Raw genomic sequence first — 21,727 nt, 5'->3', positions numbered from 1 at the left:
CATTACCATTTTTAACTGAGAGGGTTAGTAAAATATTAAGACAGAAAACTTGCTTCTGTCTCTTTCATCCCCTCCTCCAGTTTGCCACCTAGGACCGCACTTGTCAGCATGGGGACTTTTCTGAATCATATTGGGGTACAATAATTTTAAAAACTCGGGTTTTTAAACATGATTTACACGTTCTGTATAATGTTCAGTTTGTAACTTTTTAAAGTGTGGATACATAGAGGGATAAATAGGAAATATAAGAATTGATTATTCGGGGGGCTTTTTTACTTACAGTATTTAAAAATTCAACAGTATGGATGTAAAATTATGTAAATTTCATTCAAATGCTTATGAATCAAATCATTATTGAACAAAAGACTTGTGGCTGTGTAATTACTATTTTATGCATTTGATAGAATTAAATATACCCATACTTTTTGTTTGAAGGAAAAAAAGGCTAGAGTCTTCCCTCGATTTCATCATCCCTACCAGAAATCCTAAGTGCTACTGGGTACACAAGCTCTGAATAAATTCTTATAAAAGTGAGTTCACAAATCTATACTTAAAATTACAGACACACAGCACTGGTCCAGACCACCATACACCCTCACACTCAAAACCTATTTATCTTCAAATAACTACCCCAGAACATTATGTAAAAACACTGTCTGAAAGAAAAAGAAGCCGGTTCCCTGAGGAATTCTGGAAAATTTGCACAACCTCAGAGTGCCCTTGTAAACAGCAGCAGATGCATGAAATAATCGTTATCGGGGGGAAGATCTATTAGCCTCCTGATGACTGGCCCATCTGAAACCTTTCAACGAAAGAGCAATTTTACCTTTTTGCTTTCCTCTCTTGCACCCTCCCTCAGGCAATAAGAAGGGTCACTAATCAGTTTTTAATTTTCTTTCCTGGAGAGATACCAGAATAGAGCTGTAAGAATTCAAGGTAAAGACTTTACAAACAGAAACCAAGGAAAAACTCTGAGTGATACGAGCTCTAAAACAATGACCATAACCATACATTATTCTAAGCCTTTTAAATAAACAAGCATCTTTCAGAAAGTTAAAACAAATAAAATGCAATGCAGTTAGTATCATTCTGAAAAAAAATTCCACATAAGCAAACTCCCAAATTGGGAGGGGAAAAAAAAAAAGATTATTTGAGACAAAAGAGTCTCTCCCTCATATAATCTACCCAGAAAGAGTTGCACAAATCCAAATGCCGAGACTGCAGAAGGCACTCAAGCCAGATGCGGGCCTAGAAGGACCTGATTTAAGGAGGAGAGGGAGGAAACGGGAAGGGTTGGCAGCATGAGAGGAGACGAGATTGGCAGCAAACCTAAAGGATTTTCAATCAGTTCTGACCTCTTCCCCCATAATCAGCTCCCAGCTGTTCCTTGCAGACTGCAAAGAAACTGAGGGCGGGTGAGCACTGAGAAATCAGCAGACAGGAAACCAAAGACAGGGCTCCAGGACCACGGACTGGGCTCTGGCAAATCACTGCCCCTCACTGGGTCCCTGTCCCCTCAGCTGTCCAATGGGAGGGCTGCATTAGATGACTTGAAATGCCCGTGCCTAGTCTGCCTTCCTAGGGTAAGTGAAAGTCAGTCTGTTGTAATGCATGCCATCTCTCCCACATCCTCCCCTGCTTGTCTGCTGCACTTGGGGGCAGGCATCGCAGGGCTGCATTATCTGAGGACGTACGACCACAGTCAGGTTTGGGGCAGAGAACCAGACGTGAACTACCGGGCAAAAGAATGAGTGACTGGCAGAAAAAGCAATAACACGTAGCAACCAGTTTGTGTGAAAGATTTTGTCACCCACAGCTGTGGCATTATCTAGATTCTAGACACTTGAGATTTTCTTCACAGAGGAAACTGCCTGTAGCCTGCATATCTACTGGGATTTGTGAAGTGTTTGAATCAGTTCAGTTCAGTCGCTCAGTTGTGTCTGACTCTTTGTGACTCCATGGACTGCAGCATGCGAGGCCTCCCTGTCCATCACCAACTACCGGAGATTACTCAAATTCATGTCCATTGAGTCAGTGATGCCACCCAACCATCTCATCCTCTGTCGTCCCCTTCTCCTCTCTCCTTCAATCTTTCCCAGCATCAGGGTCTTTTCCAATGAGTCAGTTCTTCACATCAAGTGGCCAAAGTATTGGAGTTTCAGCTTCAGCATCAGTCCTTCCAATTTACATTCAGGACTGATTCCATTAGGATGGACTGGTTGGATCTCCTTGCAGTCCAAGGGACTCTCAAGAGTCTTCTCCAACACCACAGTTCAAAACCATCAATTATTCAGCACTGGGCTTTCTTCACAGTCCAACTCTCACATCTATACATGGCTACTGGAAAAACCATAGCTTTGACTAGATGGACCTTTGTTGGCAAAGTAATGTCTCTGCTATTTAATATGCTGTCTAGGTTAGTCATAGCTTTCCTTCCAAGGAGTAAGCATCTTTTAATTTTATGGCTGCAGCCACCATCTGCAGTGATTTTGGAGCCCCCAAAAATAAAGTCTCTCACTGTTTCCACTGTCTCCCCATCTATTTGTCACGAAGTGATGGGACCAGATGCCATGATCTTCGTTTTCTGAGTGTTGAGTTTTAAGCCAACTTTTTCACTCTCCTCTTTCACTTTCATCAAGAGGCTCTTTAGTTCTTCTTTGCTTTCCGCCATAAGGATGGTGTCTCTCCCTGCAATCCTGATTCCACCTTGTGCTTCATCCAGCCCAGCTTTTCTCATGATGTACTCTGCATACAAGTTAAATAAGCAGGATTCCTAGTGTGATTTCGGGTTAAAACCTAGAGAGCAACTGTGGCTTCATGGAACTGGACTAACATCCCCTATGGTGTGATATTACGCCAGTTTCAGTACCACTAAGATGTGCTACCACTTCCCTCAGCCATAGGGGACGTTAGTCCAGTTCCATGAAGCCACAGTTGCTCTCCAGGTTTTAACCTGCAATCACACTAGGAATCCTGGAAGTTCAAGGCTGAAAGAAAGCCATGAGGATGGGAGAGGGTATGGGTGTTCAGAAATGATGATCTTCCAGCCATCTACATCACTTTCCCAGGGGGAGAGCACTGCACGTTCCACTGCTCAGGACCAATATCTAGCAATTTCTCAGTGTGTTGCAAGGTAATAGATGAAATCCACATACCTAGTTAAATGACCTTAACTTTCCTAACACACTACACCCTTAACTACCAAGACTGACAAAGTTATTCATAAAACATATGCTAATACTCTTCTCCAGCCCTCCATCAAGTAATTTACAGAAAGAGTCTGGAAGAACCAAAGGCAAATCCTTCACACAACATGAACAGCAACATTCAAAGCTTATGCAGAAAAGATTTTGGAAATCTAAATAGTCAACAACCAAGGTTTCAAGTTACAAAAGCAACAACAGCATGACTAAAACAATCCTCCTATCAATCCTTCTTCAAATATGATGAATATTTACTGAGCACCACCACGTGCCTGCCATTCTTCTAAGCTCCTGTGGATTTAAAAGTGGATAAAATATACAATATTTTACTGCCACCAGGAAGTTTACAGGAAATTTTGCTCAAAATATTAAATGTCAAATTTGTTTTAACTGGGAGTGCTTTCTCTGCTGAATTATACACATCTATCCTACCAAGGAATTAGTAAAAATAAATAAGAGGTATAGATAGGTATGTCAAGGGAATAGAATTGGGAGTCCAGAAATTAACCTTTAATTTATTGTCAATTGATTTTTGATAACTAAAAAAATTACTTTTTTCAACAAATGAGCTAGGACAACTGGATATCCACATGCAAAAGAATGAAGAAAAGATCATAGCCCTAAGTGTAAGAGTTGAAGCCATAAAACTCCTAGAAAAAAAAAAACAGAAGTAAATCTTCATAACATTTGAGTAAGTAATGGTCACTCAAATATGACCCCCAAAACACAGGAAACAAAAGGAAAGATAATAGGACTCATCAAAATTTAAAACTTTTGTATATGAAAGAACATTGTCAAGAAAAAATTTTTAGATCCCACAGAATAGGAGAAAACATTTCCAAATCAAGTATCTGACAGAAAAAAAAAAACAAACTTGCCATGGGGTCAAGAAGAGCTGGACACGACTGGACAACTGAGCAACAACGTACTAAACACACACAGCAAACACTTAACATAAAAAGAAAAATAACTCAGCATTTTTAATTGACAAACTAAAGATACTTCTCCAAAGAAGATATACAAATGGCCAACAAACATATGAAAAGATGCTCACATCACTAATTTTCAGGAAAATGCAAATCAAAATGACAGTGAGACACCATTTCACACCCAAAAGGTTAGTAATAATCAAAAAGATTAAAGCAAGTGTTGGTGAGAACATGGGGCAAATTGGACCCCGTAGACATTGCTGGGCTTCCCTGTGGCTCAGATGGTAAAGATCTGCCTGCGATACAGGAGATCTGGTTCGATCTCTGGCTCAGGAAGATCCCCAGGAAAAGGGAATGGAAACCCAAGGATTCTAGCCTGGAGAATCCCATGGACAGAAAAGCCTGGTGAGCTACAGTCCAGAGGGTCACAGAGTCACACACGGCTGAGCAACTACCACTTTCACTTTCAGACGCTGCTGGTGGGAATGTAAAATGGTGCAGCTACTGCGGAAAACAGTTTGCAAGTTCCTCAAACTATTAATTGCTGCTGCTGCTGCTGCTGCTGCTGCTGCTGCTAAGTCGCTTCAGTCGTGTCCGACTCTGTGCGATCCAGCAATTTCACTCTTAGGCATATATGCAAGAGAAACTAAAACATTATGTTCACATAAAGACTTGTACATGAATCTTCATAGCAAAATTATTTGTAATAGCCAAAATCCATCACTGATGAATGGACAAATATGGCATATCTATGCAATGGACTATTATTCAGCAATAATACGGCATGAAATACTGATACATACATTATAAGTGAATGCAAGGTGAAGAAAGCCAGGCACAAAAGACCACATATTATATGAATCCATTTATAAGGAATGTCCAGAATATGCAAATCTACAGAGACAGAAAGATGAGTGGTTGCCTAGCTGGAGCTGGTAGGAGGGCCGGGAGGAAAGGAGGTGTGACTGCTAATAAGAGTTCTTTCGGAGTGATGAAATGTTCTAAAATTCATTTTGATGAAGGTTGCACAACTCTGTAAATACATGAAAAACCACTGAATTACACACCTTAAATGGGTGAATTATAAGGTATGTGATATACATCTCCATAAAACTGTTTTTAAAAATTAAATAAGAAATTAGAAGTCAAGCAGGGACACGTGTACCCAGGGAACCTAGAAAGTATCAAGGTGAAAAGATGTCATTCCTTCTCAGATTCATTGCTTCTATCAATCTGGAAGTACCTTTCCTTATTCAGATTAATTCAGCCAGTCCACAATCATTCATTGATTCCTCAGGAACTCAGCTTGACCTGGGGATCCCATAAAAGAGATATAGTCCCCTCCCTCAAGGCTTTCTATGTCTATCACAACAGCTCCCACTCATTCAGCATGGGGCTAAGGGTTATGCACAGTACTCAGGATAAGGTGGAGAATTTGATCCTCATTTTTTAGAACTGGAAGCTGACTCTGAGGGTAGTGACTTGGCCGTGGTTACAGTACTAACACATGGAAGCGAGACCTGAAGCAAGAGTTATCTATGACCAAGACTCACGCCCTCATCATCTTCTGATATTGCTCCCAGGATGAGGTGGGCAGGAACGTACAGAAACTCCTGCAATGAAATGCAGGCTTAATTCAGATTAGGAGAGAGCCTTCAGAGAAAGTGGCACCTGAGCAGAACCCTGCTTGATGAGAACGGGGACTTCACTGAAGAGGAGGTGGGATGAGGCTTTCCAAGCAGAAAAAGACCAGGATGAAAGGGAAGGTAGAGAATTCAGACTAGAAAGCAGCTTGGCTTGGCCAGAATCCACAACAAGGATATGGCAGGTGGTGGGAGTAAGGTCAGATAGACGTGGGGTCCCATCATGAAGGGCCGGGGTGCAGCCCTCATGCTCAGGAATATAAACTAAGCCAAAGAGATTGAGAAGCTACAGCAGCCGTCCAGCTGAGAACTGACAGCAATCTAGACCAGGGCAGAAGGCATCAGAGGAGGGGAGAAGAGTCGAACCTGGAACATACTGAAGTGGTAGAATTCCAATGTCTGGAAGGATGTGGAAATTTAAGGAGAGCCCAGGTGCCAAAATCCTGACAATCCTGACCACCTTCCCTCCTGCCTGAACCCCTTCCCCTTTCCCTTAGGAAAGAATTCCACCCCTACCCAGCCCCAAGCAGAGCCTGTCACCCTGAAGGTGACCCCATCGCCACTGTGGTTCAAGAATGGCCACAAGACTCTTTGCTATAAGACACAAGGGCAAGTCTGCTGGTGAACTTCGGGAGAAGGAGTCTTCCCTCCTACAACAGAGCCTGCCTCCACTCCCATCTCACATAGTGGCACGTACAAGTATCATCTCTAGAACCATTTACCCATCTGCTACCACCTGCATATGACCCTGATTCCCAGTATGACAGGGCACAGAAGAGATGAAGAGAAACTGGGAACCTGATCTGAGCAAACAAATCTCATGTTAAAAGAATCTGCAATGAAATCTCTGTAACCAAGAATCAAAGCATCTTAACTGATCAAGACCAAGTGCAGCCTCATTCACCAAACTAGGCAGCGCCAGAAGACAGAGTCTGGAGGGAAAAGAAGGGCTGAGACATCTACTGTGACCTCCAGCAGGCAGTCAGAAACTCAAGCCAGATAAGAGGCAGGAAATCTCACTAGGGGTACAAATGCAAAGTTTCAGCATCCCAGTGGTAGCTGAGGCAATGTGAGTAAAAATACAGAGATCTGAAAAATCACTGGTATCTATGGATATTGAACCACTGTTTCCCTACTTCTAACAACCAACCCATCCATGCCTCTCAGGGATCTAGCACCACTTTGGGCTGGATTGCGGGGTAAGATATCCTAAAGTGGAATTTGGGCGGGAGAGGCAAGTCATAGATCATACATAATGACAGCTATCATTTTAGGGGGCTTCCCAGGTGACGCTAGTGGTAAAGAACTCGCCTGCCAACACGAGCACCTTTTAGGCTATGTGCCTAAAATTCTTTTCTCAAATTTGTGGTCATTCCATGAGGCAGTTTTCCCACCCTACAGCTCACAGATGAGGAAAGAAGAGTCCTGTGGTCCATCACAAGATCAGTTATTTCAGGATTTAAACACAGGGCAGGGTAGGGGAAGCGGGGAGACCAAAAATGACCACACAGCACCCCAGTTAGTAGGATGGTTCCAGTACAAAGTGGGAGCAGTGAGAATGGTGGATAAAAACCAATTTTGACAAGTGACAAGGCAGGAGAGGCTCCAAGATTGCTTCTCAAACACAGCTCTAAACGAAGGGCAAGGTGGGACCCGAGTGTTTAAAAACTCAAACAGGGGGCTTCTCTGGTGGTCCAGTGGCTAAGACTGCACTCGCAAGGCAGGGGCCCAGGTTCCATCCCCAGTCAGGGAACTAGATCCCACATGCAGCAACTAAAGATCCTGAGTGCCACAACGAAGACCCAGCACAGCCACATGTTACATTTTTTGGGGGGCGCGGGGTGGGGGGGGATTTTCTTTAAATAAAAAAAAAAAACTCACAGTCTCCATGGGCTAGCTCAGGAGCTTGACCCCCAACTCACATCACTGTTCGTACGCAAAGATGTATTCTAAACAAGGTTTTTTTTTTATAAGATTTTTTTTAAATTTTATTTTATTTAACTTTACAATATTGTATTAGTTTTGCCATATATCAAAATGAATCCGCCACAGGTATACATGTGTTCTCCATCCTGAACCCTCCTCCCTCTGCCCTCCCCATACCATCCCTCTGGGTCGTCCCAGTGCACCAGCCCCAAGCATCCAGTATCGTGCATCGAACCTGGACTGGCAACTCGTTTCATATATGATATTATACATATTTCAATGCCATTCTCCCAAATCATCCCACCCTCTCCCTCTCCCACAGAGTCCAAAAGACAAGGTACTCTTTCAGCAACCTCCGGGAGCTGAAATGAGCCTTGTTTGGCTCATTCCTCCTCTGACATCTGACCTTTCAGTCACTGTTCATAGGGTCTAGCGCTCAGCACCTTTCAGGTCTCCTGGCCTGCATTCATCTCCACTTGGCACATCAGTATCCTTGAAAACAAATTTCTCACCCATTTGGAAACCGCTGCCAGGCCCCCTCTTGACTTCAGTGAATTACTTGCAAGAGCCATCTCAGCCTCTGGGGACTCAGCAAGAGTGTTCAGTTACAGAGAAATGGATTAACAATAGGCGGCACTAAGGAAAAGTGACCATCTCACTTTAAAAAAGAAAAAAAATAAAACAGGAAATACATGGTTCAGAGGGCAAGGAATGCAATCCACATTTCTGAGAACGGTACAGACTCTCCAAACTGTGGTTATAGGCTCTGAGTCACAAACTAAACCGGCTGGTCGCTGACCTTAACACACCTAGTCTAGATCCAAACGAGTGATAACAGGGGCCTGGTTACATTTAATATACGAGACTTAGAAACAAATCTTGTGACACAGGAGCAAATGGCAGTTACTCTTACCACCCAAAGCAGGCTGCAGGAGCATTAAGGACGAGCTTTACGTGTGGCTAAAATATCAGAGACAAAGCTCGGCCAAAGAAGGTGGAGTGCGTGCATGCTTAGTTGCTCAGTCGTGTCCGACTCTTCGCGACCCTAGGGACTGTAGTCCACCAGGCTCCTCTGTCCACGGGATTTTCCAGGCAAGAATACTGAAGTGGGTTGCCATTCCCTTCTCTAAGGGATTTTTGCAACCCAGGGATTGAACCCTGGTCTCCTGCATTGCAGGCAGATACTTTACCACCTGAGCCACCAGGGAAGCTGAAGGGTTATGGCAAATCTGACATCTGACTGGTCCTGTTTATAACAGGCCTGCAGAAAAATCCATGGTGCATCAGAATGAAAAACATCATTTGTCATAAAAAACCAGTATTTAACTTTGACCCTGTCTTCTCCATTATGCCTCAGAGAAGTGTCAGATGAGGTTTATGCAGCTTTAGCAGTAAAATTGGCAGTACAGCAAGATTAAAAATTATACCAATGGTCCCCAATTGTGTAAGTCCACACTATGAAACCAACTGACACTGTTCTCCAATGGTTTAAAGAATCAGAGACAAGGGAAGAAAAGCAACTAAAGTGTGAGGTTCTGTTATCCCATCTTGAAACAGGCCCTTCTTCCAAAAGACTCTTAAGCTGTAAGGGGAAAGTTACACTGCTAAAAAAGAGAGAGGAAAGATTCAGTAGTTAGTTCTGTAACACAAAAATGGTGTAACTCATGTTTTCTGAAATAGCTGCTCCTCAGCTAGATCTTCAGTGTCCTGCACGCGGTCAGTTCACTGCACCATCTCATTTTCTACCCACTATCAATGTAAAAATTAGAGTACCTTGGCAACAGGATTTCTCACAGAAGATTCACTTTATTCTAGGATCTTTTCAAGTTAAAATAAAATGGCAAAGGAATCTCATTATCCACAAGATTTTCAACATGGCCTGTTGGGCCTATTCCAGTAGTAATACTCCATTCATTCTCCTATTCAAATTACAGCGAATACGCATCTATTACACGTGTACAGCTCTAGCTGCTGGGGATCACAGGTAAGGGCTCTCAGGCTTCGGTGGGAGAGAGAGGCATCTAGAAATGATGCTTGCAGTGAGATAAGTGCTATACCAGGATGTGTGCAAGGCACAGACAAGCACTTAGCTTTGCCAGGGCAAACTGCCTTAAAGGCTTTCTAACAGATGGGATGCTCAGTTTAAGTCTTAAAGGATGAGTTCAGATGAGTGTGTGGCTAAGGAAAGGCAAAAGGGTACCACTCAGCAGCAATCCCAAGCATAAGGCGCAAGAAAGTCAGGTATGTTTGGAAGACTGAGCAGTTCTACCCACAGAGTAAGTCATTTGGGTACACAGAACTGCTGAAGGTCTAGGTCAGGTAGAATGTTAACTTAAACAATGATGGTTGGACTTTATATGCAAACAGGAAGGAAGCACTCAAAGGAAAAGAGGACAAGGAAAGGAGGAGGAAGAATCTAGACCAACAATTTCTGAGTGTTTATCACATGCAAGGCACCATGAATTCATGAAGTGGGTATTATTTTGTTTGCATTTTACAGATGGGGAAATTGAGATTCAGAGAAGAAAAGTAACTTTCTGAAGGCCTCACATCTAATAAGTAATCAGTGGAATCAATATGTAAATCTAGTGGTCTGATGCTACAGCCCATGCTTTTCATCAATCCAGTATACTGCCCGCTAGTCTAAGAATATTAAGCAAGTTACAGATACAGATTTCCTATTGTTTTCACTAACCTATGAGGCATATAACTCTCTTTCAAAAGAGAAAAAAGAAGGCATCTGAAAGTTAGTCTGCATACAGTGTAGAAGGTTGGGTACCAAATACAGAAGAAAAAGGGAAGCTGCTACCCTCCATGACAGTGGTTTTCACCTGAGGGTGATTTCACCTATCAGACATTTGGCAACATCTGGGGGTATTTTTCCTTCTTACAACTTAGGCAAGCGGTGTGACTGGCATCTCCTGGGTAGAGGCTACAATTACACCTAATTATCCTACAATGGAGCAGACAGCATCCCACAACAAAGAACCATCTGGCCCCACGAAGATACAACCTGACATGAACCACTGAACAAAAGATGAGTTTCCCAACTCATTTTATAATAAAAATAAACAACCACTGTCCATATATCTAATGGAAAGTCGAGTCTGAACTTCTGACCCTGCAACTTAGATTTAATTTTATCACCATCTGCTATGGTCTAAATGTTTGGGTCCTCCTGAAATTCGTATGTTGGAAACTTAAGCCCCAAAGTGACGGTCTTTAGGAGGTGTGGCCTTTGGGATTAGTACCTTTAAAAAAAAAAAGGCCAACTGAGCTCCCTAGCCCCTTCTGCCACATGAAGACATAACAAGTTTTCAACCTGGAAGAGGGCTCTCACTCAACCATGCTGGAAGCCCTGATCTCAGACCTCCAGCCTCTAGAACTATGAGAAATACATTTCTCTTGTTTATAAGCCACCCAGTCTGTAGTGTTTTGTTATAGCAGCCTGAATAGATTAAGATACCACCCATGCTCAAAAACAACAAAAGCTGTGTATCAGTTTAAATTTAGTTCAAAGTTCAGTTCAGTCGCTCAGTCGTGTCCGACCCTTGGTGACTCCATGGACTGCAACACACCAGGCCTCCCTGTCCATCACCAACTCCTGGAGTTGATTCAAACTCATGTCCATTGTGTCAGTGATGCCATCCAACCATCTCATTCTCCGTCATCCCCTTCTCCTCCTGCCCTCAATCTTTCCCAGCATCAGGGTCTTTTCAAAGGCGTCAGCTCTTCGCATCAGGTGGCCAAAGTATTGGAGTTTCAGCTTCAACATCAGTCCTGCCAATGAACATTGAGGATTGATCTCCTTTAGAATGGACTGGTTGGATCTTCTTGCAGTCCAAGGGACTCTCAAGAGTCTTCTCCAACACCATGGTTCAAAAGCATCAATTCTTCCACGCTCAGCTTTCTCTATAGTCCAACTCGAACATCCATACTGACTACTGGAAATTAACTTAAAGTCAGTTTAAGCTTAATATTATAGAATTCAAGGACAATTAACAGGGCAGCAAAAAGTGTGATCTAGTATCAACCAAGAAAAGTGTAAGCCCCTAGAAAAGGATAGCTAGTCATTATCTGCTAAAGGTAACAAACAATGCTTTCCCCATTAAATTGCTTTTAAATCACTTTAAAACCATGGATAATAAATGGCATTTTTAATCATTTTTTTTTCATGGAAAAAGTCTTGTAAAATTGAGGGGGCAGTTAAGTCTAAAAGTATAACATGGTATCTACAGGGGATAAGGCTATAGTATATAACTGAAATTTGCTGAAAGAGTAGATCTCAAGTGTTTTCAATAAGAAAGAAAGGTGTAAGAGGTGCATGTGTTAACAATGGTGAGATGTGGGAAGCCTTTCACAATATATACAGGTATTATATCATCAAGTTGTACTCCTTAAACATGTTACAAATTCATTTGTCAATTATACCTCAATAAAGCTGGAAAAAATACTTTCAATCTTTTTTTTTTAATTTTTGAGGGAGAATTTATGTAGTAGTTCATCTTAAACAGTTACGGCACAGATACCACATTTGAGGTTTAGAAACCTAGACGCAGTGTGAAAGAGGTGTACTACCCCAGTCACCTGTAACTTACTAACCAGTCAAGACCCATAGTCAATCTTATATTACCCCAGAAATGCTTATAACCCAGAAATGCTTATACCCCAGAAATGCTGGGGTACAATTACTTGCTTAAACCTATGTTTAGAAGGTCCCTGACTGTGTACCTTATGTCGTTGCTATTAAAAGATATAGCTATATGTAAATATAATACGATTTGCAAAAAACTACTGCTTTTCCCTTTTTCTCAGTCTTCTTAGATGTTTTATTTACCAATCTAAATAGAGTATAAGAAACAATTGTTGGTAAGACAGATGCATATAATTCAAGTCCCCAAGTTCTGCTTTTCTAACTTACTAGGAAGTTTCTGATCAAAGTATCAAAACTGATTCATAATATTCCCTCAGGAACCTCAGGATGATTCAGAAAGTAACTTCATTTAAAAGTTAATGGATGGGTTTAACTGTGTGAATTGGATGGTATATCTCAGTAAAGCATGTTTTTTTAAGTTAAAGGAAATTCCATCTTACTGTCACATTGGTTTCATTAATTTAGTCAAATACACTGAGGGAAAAACAAGCACCTCAGTATTTATTACATTACTACTCAGAGGACTAAAATCTTGCTGAAATGAAAATACTGATCTAGTTCACATTTGCAGCAGCAATTTTGTGAACTAAATCACAAAACCTCATGATTTTTTTTTCCCTAAAAATCTTTTGCTAATCAAATGACAAGTAATAAAAGTAGTCTGAGTCACATTCAAGTTTTGCTTTCCAAGAGAACAAAAAGAAAGATTTCTACCTCCCCCAGCACAGAAAATTACAAAGGACAAAATGAAAGTTTTCCTGAACAAACACTGCTCAAAAAACTAAGAGACCAACCACAGCAGAAATTCCTACTAAAATAAACAACAGAGATAGCAGCAGAGAACAAACAGCTAAAAGCTATTGTGTGGCTCGACACACAACCAATAGCATTCAGTTTATATAAACTTGGGTTTTTAAATCTTGGATAGGGCTCAAACTCCAATCTGCACGCAAAAGACTTTCTGTTTGACAAGGTAAGGTTACCTCTAAAGTAAGTTAAGAACGCAAACAGCTATTTCTTATTAGTATGAATATGACACCGGGTTTTATTTTTCTAATTATTTTTGAAACAGAAAACTATTTTCCATTTAAATGCTACGCATCTTAACAAGGGGCTTCCCTGGTGGCTCAGACAGTAAAGCGTCTGCCTGCAATGCAGGAGACTCAGGTTCAAACCCCGGGTCGGGAAGATCCCCTGAAGAAGGAAATGGCGCCCCACTCCAGGACTCTTGCCTGGAAAATCCCATGGGTGGAGGAGCCTGGTAGGCTACAGACCATGGGGTTGCAGAGTCAGGCAGGACTGAGCAACTTCACTTTCACTTGAATCTGAAGATATAAGACGTTTAACTATTGTCTTCAGGCTGAAATGCTTCCCATGGGAACAAATATGTAGATTTTTTTGCCTAAAGTCAAGGAAAAACTTTGATCGGAGTTGCAGGAAAAAATCACTTATAACTAACTTTTCAATGAGTAACTTGGTGTTTAAACAAATCCACAGTGTTTTTCAAAATAGTACAGAGGGGGAAAAAATGTTTTACAAAGCTTATTTCTATGCCTTCTACTTAAATTTACTACAACTAATCTTTTTAATTTATAAAGCATTATTATAATGGTAATGCAAGCAAATTATTAAATGTTTAGGAATTAGTAAAATTCCTCCCATTAAGGGTTAAAATATGTAGTTTTAACACAAGATTAGATGTCTTCATCTAAGATAGAATGTGAAAAAGGGTCATCTCAAAATAAATATTAGAAAATACTTTTGAAAAAAATTCTATTTCAATTTCAGGGGAAAATGTCATATGCTTAGCTAACTTTAGTTAGCGATAATCAAAATTATCAAGAGTACTATTCTGGAAGGAAAACACTATAATAGTAGTTATTGGGTATTGACTTCGTAGTAAATTGTTTACTATTTCATTTACAAACTAAAGTAGGAGTTAAAGAAAATGCCAAGTATGTATAAAAAAATAATATACAGAAACATAATACTCATTCAGTGTTTGAATATCATGTAAGATGCTGTTCATACATTATATCATTTGTAAGCACATATGTGTGTGTTTAATTTAGTACATACCATTAGCAGATTGGAGAACGAAATGGCAAACCACGCCAGTATTCTTGCCTGGAGAATCCCACAGACAGAGGAGCCTGGTGGGCTACAGTCCACGGGGTTGCAAAGACTCAGATACGACTGAGTTGCTGAGCACGCGGGCACAAGCAGATAGGTGCTTAACACATGCATTTTATGGTAGCATAGTAGCTACAGATAATGTGGTTAACTTCAGCAGACATCTGTGTTACACATATGGCCATCAAAATAACTGTGGCGTGCTTCGTGACATTGAAAGAGGGCATGGCTGCTGCAAAATGATTACTTTCAACAAAGGCATGCCTAAATTATTGTTTAGTTAAATGGCATATATCCAAAATAACAGCATTATAAAGTTGTGAATGCCTTTGAATCACTCACCTATTTGTAAAACCAGATAAGCACCATCAGGTTATAAAAAGTAATTATGGATCAGGATTTTTGATTCATGTTTCTTTGACAATATTATTCCATTTGATCCCAAGTCTTGGCTGCTCTCTTGACAGAATAATGTACAAGCTCCACAGCTGACAGGAATAGGGCTTTCATGATAAAATAGGAAGCTCACATACCAGATGACTTTGGACTTCAGAAAGATTGCTTTGTTGTTTTAGTATCAGATCATGAGTTATCTTTCTCTAATTGTTTCAAAGCCAAAGAGAATCTATATGTTATCAAAAATGTATGATGTTTTGGGGAGTGTTGCCTATTTTATTTGAACAGTACCCCAAAGAATGTTACATCATCTTGTAAGTTCTTTCCCTGATTTCATGTTGGGGGGGGGGGCGGGGCGGGGAATGGGAGTTGGAACATAAAGAGCTAAAAGTATACAATGAACACTTGCCCAGAGAGTCTTTTATTGACGTTAAAAGGAAACACTGAGAATCTGATTGACTTTTGCTTATTACAATTACAGGGCAAATAATATTCAAAACAATTTCCCAAAGGGTTAACTTTATTTTGTGGCTTTAACTGATCATTTTTACCTCCTTTCTCTAACCAAAAAAAAAAAAAGACAGCTGTAAAATCAGAATTCTGTACACCAAGAATGATTCAAAGCTGAAACTTCTGACAGAGAACAGTTACTCTAGTGTGTATTAAGCTATGTTAAAAACTAACTCACACAAGGAAACGCCCAGAGTCTACGCCACTAGGATTAAATTCTGAGATGACAAGACAAGGACAACACAATTGGCAGCCCTCACTTTATTTTTCAGACGGCCTGCTGTATGAGAGAGAGGCGGGGGAAGGGCGATCTCCCCTCCTCAGACTCAGCAGCGGAGGTATCTGAAATGCCGAAGTGATTTTAAACTGAAGGAGAAAGAGAAAACAACAAAACACTCGGGACTGCGATCATCTCTAGGTAGCTACCTTACTGCGAGACAAAAACCAGCGCGCAGGCGCTTCCTTCAGGTTGTCAACCGTAAACACGAGCCCATCAAAATTAAGGAAGTGGATGTCTGCAAGCTCCCATAGCCTTTTGGTTTGGGTTCTTCAGGTTAATAGAGGTAATTGCATTTTAATGACCTACTAAGAGACACAAAGTTATTACCTCGTTTGGAGAGATGTTTACTTAAACATGGGGCTAAAACCAGGTTGCTTTCGGAAAAGGAAATTATTTTCCGGCCAAACGTAACATTACCCAACCACAAACACAGGCGACACAATCACAACCACCTAATACATGCGTTTCAACGAATGAGCTATTTTCCTTTCCCAGTAATCCTATCAAGGAAAAAACAGTCGTTCAACAAAGCCGAGGATCGCCTGTATACTCAGTTCTGCGCCTCTCTGAGAGCTCTGGGGGCCTTAGCTGCTTTGGGAGGAGAACGAGGTAGGGAAGAGTTTTGGGTCTGTTTCAGGACGGTGGGTTGCAGCTGAGAGCTGGTGCATGGACGATCCTGCCAGACGTCAAACTTACTCTCTTTTATGAAGGACTCAAAGTTAACTCGGCCTGACACGTCCACCCCGCACCTGAGCGCGGGGGTTAGCTGCCGCGCCTTCCCACCGTGCGGAGACGCCCCGCCGCCGCCCCGCCCGGGTGACAGCGCTGGGACAAAGCCGCGGACCCCCTCGCTCTCCCGGCTGCGCAGCCCCTCCCCCGGCACACGCCCCCGACCCGTGCCTACCTTGATGCCCTGTTGCTGGGTGGTGAGAGTTAACTTGGATTCATTCAGCAGCAAAACTTCGCAATAGAATTCTTCCGGAACCGCGCAGAAACAGCCCATGTCGGCTGTGGCGGGCCTCAGCCAGCGGAGAAAGCTGCGAGCCAGCCGCTGAGCCACCCCCTGCCCTCAAACGCGAGGCATGAACGGACTGTCGGCGCCGCGGCGAGGCCGAAAGCACCAGTCACCGGCGGGGTCCGGAGCGGCGCGGACGGAAGGTAAGGAGGGCGGGGAAGCCCGGGAAAGCGTCAGCGCCCGGGAGCGGCCGGGGAAGCGCCGGCGGAACTGGGCGCGGAGGGCGGCGGCGAGTCCCCGCGCATCCTGCGGCTCCGGCTCCTCCGAAGGCGGGGGCGCCGCGGCCCCTCCCGCAGCCCTGTGGACGAGAAAAGTCGCCTGTCAAAGGGGTCAAGGGGCAAGAAAAGAAACGGACGAGAGCTCCGGGCCCACCTCGGACTTGGAAGCCCCTAGAAGCCCTGCGGCCCCCTCCACCTACGCCCGCCGGAGCGCAGAAGCAACGCACCGGCCTCCCCTCCGCCTCCGGGGTCCCCAGAGGGCGCGCGTTTCCAGCTCCGACCCCACCCCGCAGCCCCGGTTCGGTTCGCCGACCCGGGAGCACTCGGCTGTTCCTTTGTGTCAGGGGTGCCCCCACCACGTCCCGGCCCACCGCAGGGGCAGTGGCGAGGGTCGTCCCTCAGTCCACTACCGCCGCCGCCTCCCCAGCCCACCCGCACCGAGAAGCCGGAAAAGGGTCCGAAAGGGTTTCGGGCTCCTTACCGCGACCGGCGAGTGGAGGTCAGCTCGTCGGGGGGCGCAGCTCCCGTCTGGGGATCCCCGAGTTCATCACGGGTCTATGCGTGGCCAACTTGAAGCTCTCCCTCCGAGAGCCCCCTGCCCGGGCGGCGGAGTGCTGCTCCTCCAGGAAATTCAGAGAAGCCGGCGGTCGGGAGGCTGGTGGGCGGAGGAGCCGGCGGCCCGGCTAGGAACGCGGCCAGCGGGCGAGCGGGGTGTGCCCCGGGGCGCGCCAGGCCGCGGCGGCTCCCGGGAAAGTTATCTCGGCGGTGCGAGGGGGGGCGCCCCGGGCAGGAGCCGCCCAGGTGCAGCTGGGCCGGGCCTGGGTGTCTGCGAAAGGCCCGGGAGCCAAGCCCGGACCCAGTGGCCGCGAAGGGGGCGCCCCTTCTGGGGCGGGGTCTCGGCTGGGGATGGAGGGCGGAGCAGAGATGGTCAAATGGCGAGGTGCTGGAAGGTCCTCACGGGAACCGCGCGGCGCGGGAGCGGTCCGCCTCGCGGCCCCGGGCCCGAGCTCTCTTCGCTGTATCGGTTTCCCGGGGAGATCTGAGGCGTGCTCTAGGAAGGGGCAGGGCGCGGCTCCGCGCGGACCCCGGCGCTCGAGGCTCCCAGTCCCACGCCCTCCGCGCCTCTGGCTCTGTCCAGGACGGGCAGGCACAACAGCTCCGAGGCTGCAGTGCCCCCTGGTGGGCACTCCTGTCCGTGCACAAGCAACCAAGGCTGGGCTGCGGGTGAAACGGGGCTCCCGCTGGCCTTCTGAGCAGGTGCAATCTGCGCTCTCCAGATGGGAACCAGAAGTGAGTTAATACAAGTGGAAGTTAGAGGAAACACTAGGGAGAGCTCCGGGCATGGTTGCGGCAGGCCTGCCAGAAAGTTTCTCTACTTTATACCGAGTATTAGAAAGAGTGAGAGTTTGCGCGTCAGACAGTTTTGAGCTTTCTCCTCTACCACTTTTAAGGTACGGAGCCCAAGTGTGAACAATTTACTTAAAGCCTAGGACGTTACTAGTTTGAAGAAAAAAAACAAAAACCTGGCATCCTCAGCACAGTAAAATGGAAATACACAATGCAACTTTGGAAGGAATTTCCTCCCATAGTGATTTGCTACAAAGAACCTTCTGTAGAAAGCCTCTCTGTAAACATGAATTAGCACAACCCCCAAAGAGCAATAAATCCACTATATGTGGTGTGAACTTAACCTAAAGCTAAGAATCAAACCCTGTTTTTTCTTTCAAGCTCACTGTCCAATTGAAGCAGGTTTGAGTTTCTAACCAAATTGTGTGTCCAGCTTTGGACTGCACTGACAAAGTTTTGCCTCCCATGAGCTGACATCTTATTATTCTAGATTTTAGTGTATTTTCTTGTGGAAGCTTTTCTGTCATATAATATTCCTCACCCAAATTACCAAATATGATTGAAAGATTGATTCTTTGCGACAATATCCAGTAGAGCACCTAAGCTTGAAAAAGCTGGCTTAAAACTCAACATTCAGAAAACTAAGATCATGGCATCTGGTCTCATCACTTCATGGCAAATAGATAGGGAAACAATGGAAACAATGACAGACTTTATTTTCTTGGGTTCCAAAATCACTGTAGATGGTGACTGTAGCCATGAAATTAAAAGATGCTTGCTCCTTGGAAGGAAAACTATGACCAACCTAGACAGCATATTAAAAAGCAGAGGCATTACTCTGCCGACAAAGGCCTGTCTATGGTTTTGACAAAGTCAAAGCTATGGTTTTTCCAGTACTCATGTATGGATGTGAAAGTTGGACTGTAATGAAAGCTGAGCACTGAAGAATTGATGCAACCTGCCCCTTCCTGGACCACACCTCCAGTTCTCCCTGGGGAAACCGATAAAGCGAGCAGAGGCCCAGAACCACAAGACTATCCACTCATGTGCCCTGCAGTTCCTATGGACCTTCCCACACCTGGCCATTTTGAACTGTGGTGTTTGAGAAGACTCTTGAGAGTCCCTTGGACTGCAAGGAAATCCAACCAGTCCATCCTAAAGGAAATCAATCCTGAATATTCATTGGAAGGACTGATGTTGAAGCTGAAACTCCAATACTTTGGCCACCTGATGCGAAGAGCTAACTCATTGGAAAAGACCCTGATGCTGGGAAAGATTGAAGGTAGAAGGATAAGGTGACAACAGAGGATAAGAAGGTTGTATGGCATCACTGATTGGATGGACATGGGTTTGAGCAAGCTCTGGGAGTTGGTGATGGTGAGGGAGGCTTGGCGTGCTGCAGCCATGGGGTCACAAAGAGTCGGACACGACTGAGCAACTGAACTAAACTGAACTGAAACTTGAAAAAACAAAAGATAAATCCCAAATGTAATTATCTGTTTGCTGGGTTTGAGTTTACTGCCATCGGTTTTATGTTCTTTGGTATTGTGGTTTTGTTTGCTTTACCTCCAGTGGTAATGGAAAAGCTAGCTTTTTGGAGTGGGACAGAGTTCTGTTCTAGGCTCCTCACAAGGGAAAGTTCAAAGCTGTGGAGTCCTGTACATATGACAGCCTTTTTTGGATGAGGCATTTTCTTTTCCATTTCTTTATCAAAATGGAGAAAAGAAAATCCACTTAACACAGAGTTGCCAGGAGAGAGTAGAAGTGCCACAGGTTTTCTTTGTCTAATAGCCTATTGAGCTACTGAAATGAAGTAGGGTACTGGGTGGCCTTCCCAGGAACAGTCACCACCCTCGTGTCCCCTTGCCTCTTGTTTATAGAAAGGCTTTAGCCTCCTAGGCCTTCCAGGTTCCAAAGGGAAAATTTAATCAGAGAACTGAGAAAATGCAGAAACACAAGAAAACAGTCAAGTGAGACAAAAGAATAGTACTTTAGCCAGGAGACCAAGTCAAGGACTTTTAGTTCCTCCTTGAGGGCTATAGATAATGTTCTGAGCCATATCCTTGAGTTGTTTTTAGTTCAGTTCAGTTCAGTTGCTCAGTCATGTCTGACGCTTTGCGAACCCATGAACTGCAGCACGCCAGGCCTCCCTGTCTATCACCAACTCCTGGAGTTCACTCAAACTCATGTCCATCGAATCGGTGATGCCATCCAGCCATCTCATCCTCTGTCATCCCCTTCTCTTCCTGCCCCCAATCCCTCCCAGCATCAGAGTCTTTTCCAATGAGTCAACTCTTCACATGAGGTGGCCAAAGTACTGGAGTTTCAGCTTTAGCATCATTCCTTCCAAAGAACACCCAGGACCTATCTCCTTTAGAATGGACTGGTTGGATCTCCTTGCAGTCCAAGGGACTCTCAAGAATCTTCTCTAACACCACAGTTCAAAAGCATCAATTTTTTGGCGCTCAGCTTTCTTCACAGTCCAACTGTCACATCCATACATGACCACAGGAAAAACCATAGCCTTGACTAGACGAACCTTTGTTGGCAAAGTAATGTCTCTGCTTTTGAATATGCTATCTAGGTTGGTCTTAACTTTCCTTCCAAGGAGTAAGCGTCTTTTAATTTCATGGCTGCAGTCACCATCTGCAGTGATTTTGGAGCCCCCAGAAATAAAGTCTGACAATGTTTCCATTGTTTCCCCCTCTATTTCCCATGAAGTGATGGGACCAGATGCCACGATCTTTGTTTTCTGAATGTTGAGCTTTAAGCCCCCTTTTTCACTCTCTTCTTTCACTTTGATCAAGAGGCTTTTTAGTTCCTCTTCACTTTCTGCCATAAGGGTGGTGTCATCTGCATATCTGAGGTTATTGATATTTCTCCCGGCAATCTTGATTGAGTTGCTTTAAAGATACTAAAATTCCTACAGGGTGGAAGAAGTTAACTGCTGACCACTAGCATTTAGACTCCAGACCAGTTAGAATCAGAAGGTTTATGATGTTAATTTTTGAAACGCCACCCTGTTACTTCACCACTAACTAATCAGCAGGAGGTCTGCCTTCTCCCTCACCTAGTCTTTATAAAAATCCTTCCCTGAAAGCCACTGGGGAGTGTAGGACTTGAGTATGAGCCGCTGGTTCTCCGAACCTTGTCCTTATGTTGAGTGCCTTGCAATAAAACACCAAACTTTCCTTCACCACCAACCAATCAGGAGATTGGCTTTACTTTGGCCAGGCTAGCAGACTCAAATTTGGTCCAGAAATACTATAACTGGCACACAGTAAACTGTATATTTAGAGTACACAATCTGTAAGTTTTAACTTATGTATATGTGAAACCATCATCATGGTCGAGCTAGTAAACCTGTCTATTACCCTCTAGGGTTTACTTCTGTATCTTTGTAATCTCTCCCTCTCACTCCTCACCACACCTCACCTCCCAGACAATCTCAGATTGTTCTGTCACAATCGGCT

The 21,727-nt window shown here is 44.0% G+C and overlaps 1 protein-coding gene across 4 annotated transcripts in view; it reads right to left on the bottom strand.

Moving 5' to 3' along the window:
• The window catches only part of EPB41L4A (erythrocyte membrane protein band 4.1 like 4A), a 297,461-nt gene extending 279,443 nt beyond the window's left edge, over positions 1 to 18,018 (bottom strand). For 2 of the 4 annotated variants that reach the window (XM_005902712.3, XM_070377186.1), the window contains exons 1-2: positions 17,389 to 18,013; positions 16,579 to 16,987 (exon numbers count right to left, since the gene is read on the bottom strand). In XM_005902712.3, the coding sequence (XP_005902774.1) occupies positions 16,579 to 16,677 (99 nt within the window). In that variant the 5' untranslated portion in view covers positions 16,678 to 16,987; positions 17,389 to 18,013. Of the gene's footprint in view, positions 1 to 16,578; positions 16,988 to 17,388 lie in introns of all 4 variants that reach the window. The other 2 variants (XM_070377187.1, XM_070377185.1) reach the window with 2 other exon arrangements.
• Between the last annotated feature and the right edge of the window lie 3,709 nt (positions 18,019 to 21,727).

Source organism: Bos mutus, chromosome 10 (assembly GCF_027580195.1).
Source record: "Bos mutus isolate GX-2022 chromosome 10, NWIPB_WYAK_1.1, whole genome shotgun sequence".
NCBI lineage: Eukaryota > Metazoa > Chordata > Mammalia > Artiodactyla > Bovidae > Bos > Bos mutus.
The sequence above is the reverse complement of the archived record's forward strand: the minus strand, read 5'-3'. Positions and strand labels throughout refer to the sequence as shown.